This window comes from Ursus arctos, unplaced genomic scaffold (assembly GCF_023065955.2).
Source record: "Ursus arctos isolate Adak ecotype North America unplaced genomic scaffold, UrsArc2.0 scaffold_12, whole genome shotgun sequence".
Lineage (NCBI taxonomy): Eukaryota > Metazoa > Chordata > Mammalia > Carnivora > Ursidae > Ursus > Ursus arctos.
Window position 1 is genome coordinate 5,694,625 of NW_026622786.1, and position 14,075 is coordinate 5,708,699.

The 14,075-nt window shown below is 47.6% G+C and overlaps 1 protein-coding gene across 4 annotated transcripts in view; it reads right to left on the bottom strand.

Annotated features, from left to right (window-relative positions):
• Positions 1-4,963: 4,963 nt before the first annotated feature.
• LOC125282148 (putative neuroblastoma breakpoint family member 5) overlaps positions 4,964-14,075 on the bottom strand; it is a 33,391-nt gene continuing 24,279 nt past the window's right edge. For 2 of the 4 annotated variants that reach the window (XM_057310766.1, XM_057310767.1), the window contains 5 exons: positions 12,117-12,320; positions 10,100-10,196; positions 9,119-9,333; positions 8,037-8,088; positions 6,743-7,221 (listed from right to left, as the gene is read on the bottom strand). In XM_057310766.1, the coding sequence (XP_057166749.1) occupies positions 6,969-7,221; positions 8,037-8,088; positions 9,119-9,333; positions 10,100-10,196; positions 12,117-12,294 (795 nt within the window). In that variant the 5' untranslated portion in view covers positions 12,295-12,320 and the 3' untranslated portion in view covers positions 6,743-6,968. Of the gene's footprint in view, positions 5,035-6,741; positions 7,222-8,036; positions 8,089-9,118; positions 9,334-10,099; positions 10,197-12,116; positions 12,321-14,075 lie in introns of those variants that run through there. The other 2 variants (XM_057310769.1, XM_057310768.1) reach the window with 2 other exon arrangements.

A 14,075-nucleotide genomic window follows, 5' to 3' on the forward strand; every position in this document is an offset into this window, starting at 1 on the left:
CTAGCAGCTGTCCGCTGAGCCTGCAGGGTGGGGACAACCGAAGATTAACCTGAGAGGGATCTGAAATCCTATGTCCTGTCTGGCTTTGATGGAAGGGACAAAGGAATGGTCAAGAAAGCAGAGAGGCTGACCCATACAAGAGAGAAACAACTCTTCTTGTTTGAGTGCGACAAGCTCTGTTTGTCACAGGAGCAGCAGATAGAAAGGACAGTAAGTGCTCAGCGCACAGGCCAAACAGCAAGCTTGTGAGGAAGGAGCCTCAATTATCTCTGTGCCATCCAGTCATGACTCACTACATACAGAGTCTCAGAATGGTGGCTTTCCCCCTTCCTGTCAAATGGCATCCAGTTCTGCATGGAGTGGCCAAGCGACTGTCCCAGCTATCTCATCCAGAAAGGCCTCTTTCTCTCCATATCTGGCACGATAGTATATGTTTGTCTTCTTGCTGTGATATGTTCTTGCTAGGAACACATGTCAACGTGATAAATCTAACAGGCAGAAAGAAGACATGCATCTCTCAAAAAAGCACAGAGGAGAGAATGAGCGAGCACAGCGATCCCTGGGACATATTAGTTTACCTGGGTCGGCTGACTGTGGGTTACTCAACGAGAGAGGTAACTAAGAAATGGGAAGCAATCCAAGTACCACAAAAAAACGGAAAGCATTGTGAAAAAGGATAACTTGTCATGGACCGAATAGATAATATAGTTCTCTTCAGCACTTTCTGCTTTTCGCTGGGTGCCACTTCTGAATTCACAGCCCCCAAGAACTCAGAATTACCTGGGGGCAACTGACTCTTGTCCTTTCGGTCCCTCCTGATCAATTTGGTTTTCTGCAAATAAAGGAAGAGAAAGAGTTACATGACACAGACTCTCCTTCACAAATGCCCACTCTTAGGTCCCATGTAGCACAGGAGAGCAACAGAAGCAGATTGAAAACAGGCAACCGTGAGAGAACTCATCCAGGAGGGCTTAGGAGGGCCCTGCAAGCAATCACTGGCATTGCTCTCTTAAGCCATTAAACAAGTGACCCTGGTATGACAGGCCATCATCAGAGCATCCTGTCTTGAGTGTAGGCAAACAACACGTTGATTCTTTTCCCCCCGAGATCCCGGGGAAGAACCCGGTTGCTTCCTAGACGGTTGCTGCAATATTCAGGCTTTCTTCCATCTGAAATGCTGTTGGTGAATGGTTGAGAGGAAGAAGCCATTGAGATTAAACCCATGAATGGAATCTATACACCATCAAAGCAGAACAATCTTCAAGGCTGCATAGATACTGGGGCCTTTCATGGGGTACGTCTGTTTCAGGATAGTGCGCGGCTCAAGGGAAACATACACTGTCCGATAGCATTGGTCCAGTTCTGGTTCTCAGCTAACTTGAGAGGAGGGAAGATAAACAAAGAGACAGACTAAAGGAAGGGAACGCACCAGGGGAGTGACACCTCCAAAGATATAGGAAAGCCCGCCAAGGCTGTCAGGCATCAAAGGAGAGAGACAAGTGGGGTTTAGAATAGCAAAACCAGTTACCCCTGGACAAGAATGCCAACTGACAGTGGCGGGCACAGATTCGTAAAGGACCTGGCTCAGAGGTGAAACGTAGAGCTTATTGAAGGTGAGAAGAAAGGTTTCATCCAAATTAGGTCTGACAGACACCTTCTGCGCTCATCTTGCTCAGGTGAGTTGAGTGTGGCCCAATGACCTGACAGAGAAGCCAAGATGACATGGGCATGCCCTGGGACTAGGAAGAGAGCAAAGCTCCCTGACACACCTGACATCTGTGCTTAAAACTCAATCCTAGAGCCCAGTTCAGATCAATATGTCTCTACAAGGCCTCCCCACAGGGATGACCTCTCACGGCACAGCAGAGGTCTGGGGTACAAAGAACAGGAGATCTATGTGGGTGTCCAGTTGGAGCTTTATCACCTTGACAATGGAGTACTCACTGGCCACTTCTAGAGAGGAACAGACTTCCAGGTCCTCAGGTGAGAAGATGGCGGCGCTCCTGTAAGGCCGGTAGGAGTCAGACAGCTCGGGAAGAACTGAATATGTCACGTTGTGATTATCCGGAGAGTCCCGGGAGCTGACGTGCTCTACCACCTCTAGCAGCTGTCCACTGAGCCTGCAGGGTGGGGACAACCGAAGATTAACCTGAGAGGGATCTGAAATCCTATGTCCTGTCTGGCTTTGATGGAAGGGACAAAGGAATGGTCAAGAAAGCAGAGAGGCTGACCCATACAAGAGAGAAACAACTCTTCTTGTTTGAGTGCGACAAGCTCTGTTTGTCACAGGAGCAGCAGATAGAAAGGACAGTAAGTGCTCAGCGCACAGGCCAAACAGCAAGCTTGTGAGGAAGGAGCCTCAATTATCTCTGTGCCATCCAGTCATGACTCACTACATACAGAGTCTCAGAATGGTGGCTTTCCCCCTTCCTGTCAAATGGCATCCAGTTCTGCATGGAGAGGCCAAGCGACTGTCCCAGCTATCTCATCCAGAAAGGCCTCTTTCTCTCCATATCTGGCACGATAGTATATGTTTGTCTTCTTGCTGTGATATGTTCTTGCTAGGAACACATGTCAACGTGATAAATCTAACAGGCAGAAAGAAGACATGCATCTCTCAAAAAAGCACAGAGGAGAGAATGAGCGAGCACAGCGATCCCTGGGACATATTAGTTTACCTGGGTCGGCTGACTGTGGGTTACTCAACGAGAGAGGTAACTAAGAAATGGGAAGCAATCCAAGTACCACAAAAAAAACGGAAAGCATTGTGAAAAAGGATAACTTGTCATGGACCGAATAGATAATATAGTTCTCTTCAGCACTTTCTGCTTTTCCCTGGGTGCCACTTCTGAATTCACAGCCCCCAAGAACTCAGAATTACCTGGGGGCAACTGACTCTTGTCCTTTCGGTCCCTCCTGATCAATTTGGTTTTCTGCAAATAAAGGAAGAGAAAGAGTTACATGACACAGACTCTCCTTCACAAATGCCCACTCTTAGGTACCATGTAGCACAGGAGAGCAACAGAAGCAGATTGAAAACAGGCAACCGTGAGAGAACTCATCCAGGACGGCTTAGGAGGGCCCTGCAAGCAATCACTGGCATTGCGCTCTTAAGCCATTAAACAAGTGACCCTGGTATGACAGGCCATCATCAGAGCATCCTGTCTTGAGTGTAGGCAAACAACACGTTGATTCTTTTCCCCCCGAGATCCCGGGGAAGAACCCGGTTGCTTCCTAGACGGTTGCTGCAATATTCAGGCTTTCTTCCATCTGAAATGCTGTTGGTGAATGGTTGAGAGGAAGAAGCCATTGAGATTAAACCCATGAATGGAATCTATACACCATCAAAGCAGAACAATCTTCAAGGCTGCATAGATACTGGGGCCTTTCATGGGGTACGTCTGTTTCAGGATCGTGCACGGCTCAAGGGAAACATACACTGTCCGATAGCATTGGTCCGGTTCTGGTTCTCAGCTAACTTGAGAGGAGGGAAGATAAACAAAGAGACAGACTAAAGGAAGGGAACGCACCAGGGGAGTGACACCTCCAAAGATATAGGAAAGCCTGCCAAGGCTGTCAGGCATCAAAGGAGAGAGACAAGTGGGGTTTAGAATAGCAAAACCAGTTACCCCTGGACAAGAATGCCAACTGACAGTGGCAGGCACAGATTCGTAAAGGACCTGGCTCAGAGGTGAAACGTAGAGCTTATTGAAGGTGAGAAGAAAGGTTTCATCCAAATTAGGTCTGACAGACACCTTCTGCGCTCATCTTGCTCAGGTGAGTTGAGTGTGGCTCAATGACCTGACAGAGAAGCCAAGATGACATGGGCATGCCCTGGGACTAGGAAGAGAGCAAAGCTCCCTGACACACCTGACATCTGTGCTTAAAACTCAATCCTAGAGCCCAGTTCAGATCACTATGTCTCTACGAGGTCTCCCCACAGGGATGACCTCTCTCGGCACAGCAGAGGTCTGGGGTACAAAGAACAGGAGATCTATGTGGGTGTCCAGTTGGAGTTTTATCACCTTGACAATGGAGTACTCACTGGCCACTTCTAGAGAGGAACAGACTTCCAGGTCCTCAGGTGAGAAGATGGCGGCGCTTCTGTAAGGTCGGTAGGAGTCAGACAGCTCGGGAAGAACTGAATGTGTCACGTTGTGATTATCCGGAGAGTCCCGGGAGCCGACCTGCTCTACCGCCTCTAGCAGCTGTCCGCTGAGCCTGCAGGGTGGGGACAACCGAAGATTAACCTGAGAGAGATCTGAAATCCTATGTCCTGTCTGGCTTTGATGGAAGGGACAAAGGAATGGTCAAGAAAGCAGAGAGGCTGACCCATACAAGAGAGAAACAACTCTTCTTGTTTGAGTGCGACAAGCTCTGTTTGTCACAGGAGCAGCAGTTAGAAAGGACAGTAAGTGCTCAGCGCACAGGCCAAACAGCAAGCTTGTGAGGAAGGAGCCTCAATTATCTCTGTGCCATCCAGTCATGACTCACTACATACAGAGTCTCAGAATGGTGGCTTTCCCCCTTCCTGTCAAATGGCATCCAGTTCTGCATGGAGTGGCCAAGCGACTGTCCCAGCTATCTCATCCAGAAAGGCCTCTTTCTCTCAATATCTGGCGCGATAGTATATGTTTGTCTTCTTGCTCTGATATGTTCTTGCTAGGAACACATGTCAATGTGATAAATCTAACAGGCAGAAAGAAGACATGCATCTCTCAAAAAAAGCACAGAGGAGAGAATGAGCGAGCACAGCGATCCCTGGGACATATTAGTTTACCTGGGTCGGCTGACTGTGGGTTACTCAACGAGAGAGGTAACTAAGAAATGGGAAGCAATCCAAGTACCACAAAAAAACGGAAAGCATTGTGAAAAAGGATAACTTGTCATGGACCGAATAGATAATATAGTTCTCTTTAGCACTTTCTGCTTTTCCCTGGGTGCCACTTCTGAATTCACAGCCCCCAAGAATTCAGAATTACCTGGGGGCAACTGACTCTTGTCCTTTCGGTCCCTCCTGATCAATTTGGTTTTCTGCAAATAAAGGAAGAGAAAGAGTTACATGACACAGACTCCCCTTCACGAATGCCCACTCTTAGGTCCCATGTAGCACAGGAGAGCAACAGAAGCAGAGTGAAAACAGGCAACCATGAGAGAACTCATCCAGGAGGGCTTAGGAGGGCGCTGGAAGCAATCACTGGCATTGCTCTCTTAAACCATTAATTAAATGTCCCTGATAGGGGGCGCCTGGGTGGCACAGCGATTTACTGTCTTCCTTCGGCTCAGGGGGTGATCCTGGCGTTATGGGATCGAGCCCCACATCAGGCTCCTCCACTATCAGCCTGCTTTTTCCTCTCCCACTCCCTCTGCTTGTGTTCCCTCTCTTGCTGGCTGTCTCTATCTCTTTCAAATAAATAAATAAAATCTAAAAAAAATAAATGTCCCTGATAAAACAGGCCATCATCACAGCATCCTGTCTTGAGTCTATGCCAACAATAAGTTGATTCTTCCCCCCCACTCCGAGATCCTGGGGAAGAACCCGGCTGCTTCCGAGAGGGTTGCTGCAACCTCTACGACATCGGCCACGGCAACTTGTTTCATGACACATCTCCAAAGGCAAGATAAACAAAAGATTAAATGAACTTCTGGGACTTCATCAAGATAAAAAGCTTCTGCATAGCAAAGGAAACAGTCAAAAAAACTAAGAGGCAGCCCTGGAATTGGAGAATATATTTGCAAATGACACTACAGATAAAAGACTGGTATCCAAGATCTACAAAGAACATCTCAAACTCAATACACAAGAAACAAATAAACAAATCATAAAAGGGCAGAAGACATGAATAGACACTTTTCCTTTGAAGACATACAAATGGCTAACAGACACACGAAAAAATGTTCAAAATCATTAGCCATCAAGGAAATTGAAATCAAAACCACACTGAGATACCACCTTACGCCAGTTAGAATGGCAAAAATTGACAAGGCAAGAAACAACATTTGTTGGAGAGGATGGGGAGAAAGGGGATTCCTCCTACATTGTTGGTGAGAATGCAAGTTGGTACTGCCACTCTGGAAAACAGTGTGGAGGTCCCTTAAAATGTTAAAAATGGAGCTACACTGTGATCCAGCAATTGCCCTACTGGGTATTTACCCCAAAGATACAGACGTAGTGAAGAGAAGGGCCATATGCACCCCAATGTTCATAGCAGCATTGTCCACAGTAGCTAAATCATGGATGAAGCCAAGATGCCCTTCAACAGATGACTGGATTAAAAAGAAGTGGTCCATATATACAATGGAATATTACTCAGCTATCAAAAAGAACGATGTCTCAACATTTGCTGCAATATGGACGGCACTGGAGGAGATAATGCTAAGTGAAATAAGTCAAGCAGAGAAAGACAATTATCATATGCTTTCTCTCATCTATGGAACATAAGAACTAGGAAGATCGGTAGGAGAAGAAAGGGATAAAGTAAGGGGGGGTAATCAGAAGGGGGAATGAAGCAAGAGACTATGGACTCTGAGAAACAAACTGAGGGCCTCAGAGGGGAGGAGGGTGGGGGAATGGGATAAGCTGGGGATGGGTAGTAAGGAGGGCACTGGGTTTTATATGCAACTAATGAATCATCGAACCTTTCATCAAAAACCATAGATGTACTGTATGGTGGCTAACATAATATAATCAAAAATATTATTATATAAAAAAAAGAGAGAGATACAGTGAAAATTAGGAGGTCTTGAAGTGACCTCCTGTTCCTGGGCTGGAGAGGTATATGAGTCTGGCAGGGCCACCTTGAGAGCAGTGATTGGCAGTGGCCCAGACATAAAAGTGCTGTGACTTAGACAGGAGTTGAGCAAAGCTCACTGACTCATGGAATGTCTTATATCAAACTCAGTCCTACAGCCTGGATCACAACAGTTTGTAAGGATAGGATCTACTTATGGGGATTAAGACTCTGAGTCTACACAGGGTGTGAGGAACAAGGAATAGGGACACTACCTTGGGAACCACATGGAGTTTCATCCCCTTTGGTATGGGACCATTCTCTGGCTACATCCAGAGCAGAGCCGATTTCCTGTTCTTCAAATGGGAACTCACCATCACTGTAAGACTGGTCGCTGTCACACCCTTCTTCCAGAACCGAAGGGGTCAAATCACAATCATCCACTCTGTCCTGTAGGACTTCCTTCTTTTCGACTTCTTCCTGCTCCACGCTGTGCCGGGTGAGACAGGAATGACAACAGATCAAACCGGGGGGATCAGACATCATGGCTTCCTAGCTGGTTTTGATGGGAGTTATAGGGAATGGTCACTAGAAGCAAAGGGCCATCGCCTGGAGAGGGAAAAAGCTATCCATCCTACAAGAGGCAAAGTGTGGCTGCCAAGATGGGGGATGGGGGGAGAGTAGCAGCAGCAGATACGCAGAGTACTGCCCACAGCAGGGCTGACGAGGAATGAGACTCTACCACCCCAGTATGGTACAGTCACGGCATGAAGCACAGATGGAGAGCAGGCCCGGGGCAGCCACCACGTGCCTGAGTCGTGTTGACTTTAACATAGATTGACCAAGTGGTTACAGCTCTGGAGTCACTGCAGACTGCAGAAATGTGTGGCTGCTAGGCACCTTTGTATTAATAGTGTCACATGACACCCCATGTGTTTGGTTTTGGTAAGTTACTTCTCTTGCTGGTTAATTTTGCTAGTGTCTGTGTACCAATTCCTTTGCTGGTCACCTTCCTACCAAGGCCCTTACAGAACTGTGTAGGAAGTAGATACGCATCTCCTGGTGTCCAGTCACAGGAAAGAATGGGTATTGTGTCCATACGGGGAGTCCCGAGGCTGGTGAATACATCTTGGTTTACAGCACCACAGAGACAACAGGCAACAGGGCCGTCCTTTGCTGACCACCTACAGTTTTGCTAATCCTTGCATCTGACATCTGTGACTCTCTTGACCTCACTTCCTTTTCTTTCTGAGACCCTGTCCATTTTTACCCACACATTACCGGTTCCTGAACATTCATTGTCACCTGGGGGTCCGTGTTTCTTCTTCATGTTCATCCTCCTCCTCATCATAATTTTCTGCAAATAAATTCAGAAATGTCCCGTCAGCTGTTCCCACATCACCACTATGAACACAGTGGCCTCTATGGCCCGAGAGACATAAGTGTCCTTGCATGACTAGGCATCCACTGCATTTAGGGCACTGTCTTTAAGAATTGCTGTGGCATGGCTTTCTGATGCATCAGGCAGTGTGTCTCTGATTCTGAGGATCAGCATCACTGACCCTGGGCAACAGCTTCTACTGTCTCTTGTTGTCCATATCAGGAGATGCTTGTCCAGTTTCAATCTTGACTTCTGCAAACTGTGTCTAGCAGCGTGCCACGAGTCGCACCACAAGAACAGACTCTCTGTGCGATCACAGCTCTCACATAGAGCCTCCTCCTTGTCCTGAGGACAGGACAACCACCCTGTCCCACATCGAACCACTGGGGACTTCATGGGCCCCCGCGTGGGCTCCAATGTTACCAAGGGGTCATCTATGAAACGTGTTCCTGTCTAAACAGCGTTCCCACCTCCAAGTCCTACTGCATCAAGTTCCTCATCCAACTCCACACGGTCAGGGGCTCTACTTTGTCTGAAGTGCATTCATGAATTTTCCGTATCTGCTCACTACAGTGACAACAGGTTATTTGATATACATTACAGATGAGGAGACAGATATGGACGAAGTAAACTTCACTCTCTCACCCACATTTCATACGGACGGGGCTGAGTCCGGGAACCTCCCACTTAGGCGGGGATCCTAGCACACTAACTAGCTGCCTCCTGTCACAGTCTCCTTTCCGGGATCTAACACTGGTGGATGCTGCCTCCTGCCCCAAGGGCTGCGTTCCCTCAGGGAGGAAGCAGACATGTGGAGCACTATGACCTCCAGCCTGTGCATTTCTCCTCTCTGTTACCACCTTCTAGTCCTGGTCCTCTCATGGCCTTGCGCACAATGGGGAACACAGGAGAGCTGCTACAAACAGTGTGAGGGCAGGTGGGAAGACTCTTGTGAGCCCAGGGCCTTGCAGCAGCTCAGTGCAATCAGGGCTTGTTGCTGCCTTACCTGAGCTGAGCTTTCGGGCTAGGCACTTGGCCAGCCTGCGTCCCTCAGCCAGTTGCTCTTGGAAGCCCTGTCCTTGGCAATGCTCAGGGTCATCATGGGAGAGGAGGTCCTCGAGGTGTTTATCAAGGAGTTGGCAAACATCTCTCCCTTCGCGTAACTTATCATATAAACGGGTCAGCTCTTCAGTCTGGTCTTTGATCAGCAGATGGCACTGTCTACGGTGGGACAGAGAGAAAACTTAACAATGCAGAGAGTGGATCAATAGATTATAAGAGCTTTTGGGGAGATTTCTGGGAGAATTTCCCACAAGAAGCCGCCGAAACAAATTTGTGCACATGTGTGGTTACCTGCCTGTGGCAGAGAAAGAAGAAAGTAAAACAAGGCCTCCTCTGTATCAGAGAGTGTTCCTGTGAGTCCCCTTGACATCCCTTGCATCTTTTTCTTCTGGAAACAGACCCAGGGATCCTCCTTAGAACATGTCAGAGACATGTCCCTCAGCTGCTCACTCTGGGCACACCCATTTCCCTGGAAAACTCCATATAGTGCATCGTGCAGCGAATGGACACACTGGCAGACACAGAAGTGTGGACCGTAGGGCTGGTGTTAAGTCCTGAGCTTAGGAGAATGGCAGGGTCAAGAGGACAGCATTTGCTGAAGGAACGGATGACAAGCTGTAGTCAGCCAGGTCGTGACTGTGTGAAAGGGAAATGAGGTAGTGATCTCACAACACTGTGAATGTGCTAAATGCCACGAACTGTTCCCTTGAATTTGGCGACCTTGATATTTTTTTACAAGAGAGAATGAGGCTCTGAGTCACTGGAGTCCATCATTTACCAATCACTGTTGTCTTAGTTGTTTTAGACATAGTTGTGGAACGTGCCTGCCGTGAGGGTTTCTGCCCTTCTGGCCCAGACTTGTTGCTGCCCCAGGTCAGAGATGCCCACAGCTTCCCTCCGGCCTCCCACACAGAGCCCTGCTTACCTGAGCTTCTCAGCCAACGTGTCTGCCCGCTCCCTCTTCTCCAGCTGCCCCTTCTCCCCCAGCACGGATTCGATGATGTCGCTGGACTCTTCGCACTCTGAGAAACAGAGATGCCTGTCTCAGTGGAAAGCTGGATATGCTGTGGTGCTCGCTGTCTTCAAGGGAGGAGATGGGGTCCATTCCAGCGCAAATGGAACCCTGGCAACCAGGCTCTGCGCAGGGAGCTCCACTTCTCATTCCTCAGCCTCCTAACTACAGGACATTCGATTCCTCCCTGTTTCAGAGCCCAGGAAAGAACAGCCCCAAAGCTCAGAGGGGAAGTAGACGTGGTGAGTAGCAGGTATTTGGCAGAGTCAGGATTTGTATCCCCTGACACCAACCCTGACCATGGCCACTCTAGCAAGTCTTGTGGCCTCTTAAGTAAAACACTAAGCAGGGACATGACGTAAGGCCCCCAGGACTCCAGGACCGATGGGTCCCCTGAACTAGGATTTCTATACTGAACAAGTATCTCAAAGGTAAAAATTCACCCAATACACTCGTGTGAACTAGAATGCATAAAAGCAGAAGGACCTGAAAGGAATATGGCCAAATCCTAATAAAGTGTGTGTTATTAGAAGCAGTAGAATTATGAACAGAGTTTACACGGTGCCAGGCTCTGCTGTTAGAGCTTTACAAGGAACTACTCAGTATTCATTTCGACTCAGAGAACTAGGACCCGCGAGAGTAGTAGTTTAACAGACGAGGAATCTGAGGCACAGGAAGATAGGCAGTTGGATTTGAGTCCAGGAAGCCTGGCCCAGAGCCCATGCTCTTCACCCCTGTGCTGTGTTACCTCCACCGCAAGCCCTCGGGTGATACCTGTTTTCATCATCTTCACAACTGCTTTCCCAGTTAATGGGATGATTATTGGGAATGTTGTAAATAAAACTTTGTTTGTCCTTCCCTGAAAGCTCATCACCTCTTCACTTTCCTAAATAACAGGCTTCAATTTTTACTTTTGTCTGCATGAATCGTTTTTAATTATACCTCCCCTTGTTATATTGAAAGCAGATTGTGAGAAAATGAGAAAACTTCGGGCTCAGAGTTGTCAGGATTCCTTCCTATCGCTCGGCTGTGCACGTGCCCCATTCTCATGATTCCTCGGGCACCGCAGCCCCCTCTTAAAAATAAGGCCACCGAGCTCCTTATTTCAGGCTTACTGTGGGGGAGAGCCTACCCCACGCACTGGCTTGGGTGGTTCCTGGGGCCGTGGTCTCCCCCACTCACCCTCATTCTCTCTTGGCCACATGTCTCATGGCCCAGGCCTCAAACTGTTGGGCTCCCTACATCATTGAAGGTTCCCCAGCTCAGGGAGATACAGAGGAGGTAGCAGAGGTTGTCTGATGTTCCCGGAAACACGCTCAGCCTTATCACAGGGTATCAAATGGCCTCTGTGGAGCCAGGAAGCAGAGCCTGCATGGGTTCCCTCTCACCAGGGGAGTCACTGTGTGTGGATGGCGTCACTCATGGATACCACAGTTTCAGAGAAAGCAGAACCCACCTCTATCTCCTTGAAAGCAGGTCATGTCACCTGCTACCCTCCCCCCATGTGTACCATCAGCATGTTTCCCCAGTGTCACTAGCTCGGTGCTTTGCCAGTGGGACATCAGAGGAACCTGACCTGATGGAGCTCTGGAGTCACTGTGATGCAGGATCTGATACAGCACAGAGACAATCCTGAGAAGACCAGGCATTTCTGTGTCTGCACCAGGAATCAATAACTGGGATGTGAACTCTAACCCCACCCTACTTGTCACAGCTAGCCTGTGGAGGTTGCTAACCTATTTGTCTTCAGTTTTCCCATCCTCAGCAAACTGAGGGTAAAATACCCACCTCTACCATTCCTGGATTGTGGTCAGAATGAAATTTATCGTGACAGTGGAAATAGAAAGGACAACATCTGCAGAGGGTTTTAGTTTCTCAGAAGGAATACAGACAGCCATCGCTTTGGTGAGCATGACCTTGTAGGACTTACTGTATTTCTGCAGCTGGTTGGCCAGGGAGTAGGCAGTAGCTTCGGATATAAGGAATTTCTCCTTGAGGTCTCGGAAGTCCTGCTTGCTTTTCTCCAGCTGGGACTGAAGGTCCTGGTTGATTTTCAGGAGGCTCTTTTCTGCCCCAGGATCGGAAAGAGGGCCAAGAGGTGCTGCCATGGTGACGTGTGGCAGAAGAGGTAGAGCTGGGGAATGAGCAGAAGAAACCCAAACACAGGATGGGTTAAAACCCAGTGAAATCAAGTAGGTTTAAATCAGGACTGAGGGTTGAGGATACAGGAATTCTCTACTTACTGTTGGGAACAATTTGAACAACACCCCACAGCACTTGAGACTCAGTAACCACAAAAACAAGGTTCAAGATGCCAGAGCTGATAACTAAAGGCCCTGCCCCAGCTCAGACTCCAACCGGAATGACAGAGGGAGCACCCAGAATGCCAGGTAACGGTCTGCACTTGTAATAACAGATTTGGAACATTGGGTCTTTCAATGGAACCCGGGGAGCCACTGCCTTCCAGTTGCCGAGGCTGTGCTGATACACCAGGCTGCCTGGTCTCCCCTGAAGGTCATCACTGATGGGGACCCACCCTCAGTGGCCACTCTCAATAGTTGTCCACCCTTGTGCTGAGACCACAGTTCCCATCTCTTTCTAAAAAATGATGTCAGCATAGTTCTCATTCTTCATTCTTATGTGTGTATAAAATCACCAAGGCACAAATAGCTTCCCATGAAGTTTCCCTTTTTTTTTTCTTAAAGATTTATTTATTTGAGAGAGAGAATGGGGCATGGGTAAAGGGAGAGAGTGAGACAAGGGGCTCAGTCTCACAACCCATGAGATCATCACCTTAGCCTAAACCAAGAGTCAGATGCTCAACTAACTGCACCTCTCCCAACAGGTATTCTTAAGGGCTGTCATGAACTCATCCCACTTGTCTTTAAGGTAAAACAGATCTTAAGGGAAAGATTCAAAGTCGCAGACTATCACGATGTTCTTCTCTGTGTCTTCTCTAGTTTTTTTTTTTTTCTCTAGCCATTAAAAACACGAGAAACATGCTAGCGCTTTAGTTATCTTTAGTTGCTTTGTATTTGAAAAGCTTTTAAATTTATTTGGATCTTCCTCTATTTACATCACATTTTTAGGATGTATGTAGTAAATAAAGTTTTCTTTAAAGCAAAACAAACAAACAAATGACAAAAAACCAAGAACATAAGAGAAAAACCAGAGTTAATCTATGCAATGAAGTTTGGAAACTGTTTCCTGTCCCAGCTCTCTCAGTGTTCTTCTTCCTGCATCTCTGTGTTATGTAGGCTACTCTTCCCCTTCTGTGGACATGTATTTTCAATTTTCTTAGCTATATACCTAGGAGTGGAATTGCTATGTCATATGTAACCCTATGTTTAACTTTTTGAGAAACTGCCAAACTATTTTCCACAGCAAAGCGACGACACCATTTTACACTCCCACTAAGAATGTGTAAGAATTCCATTTCTCTACAAGTCATACTAGTGGGGTGAAGTGATATCTCACTGTGCTTTAAATTTGTGTTTCCCTAATGACTGATGATACTGAGCACCATTTCATGTGTTCATTGTTGCATTGGTATTATCCTTTAGAGAAAGTCTACTCAAACTCTTTTTCCCATTCTTTTTTTTTTTTTTTTAAGATTTTATTTATTTATTTGACAGAGACAGAGACAGCCAGCGAGAGAGGGAACACAGCAGGGGGAGTGGGAGAGGAAGAAGCAGGCTCATAGCGGAGGAGCCTGATGTGGGGCTCGATCCCAGAACTCCGGGATCACGCCCTGAGCCGAAGGCAGACGCTTAACCGCTGTGCCACCCAGGCGCCCCTCTTTTTCCCATTCTTAAGTTGGCTGTCCTTTTATGGCTTAGTGTAAGAGGCTATTTTGGGTTTTGGGGTTTTTTGGTTTTTTTGTTATTGT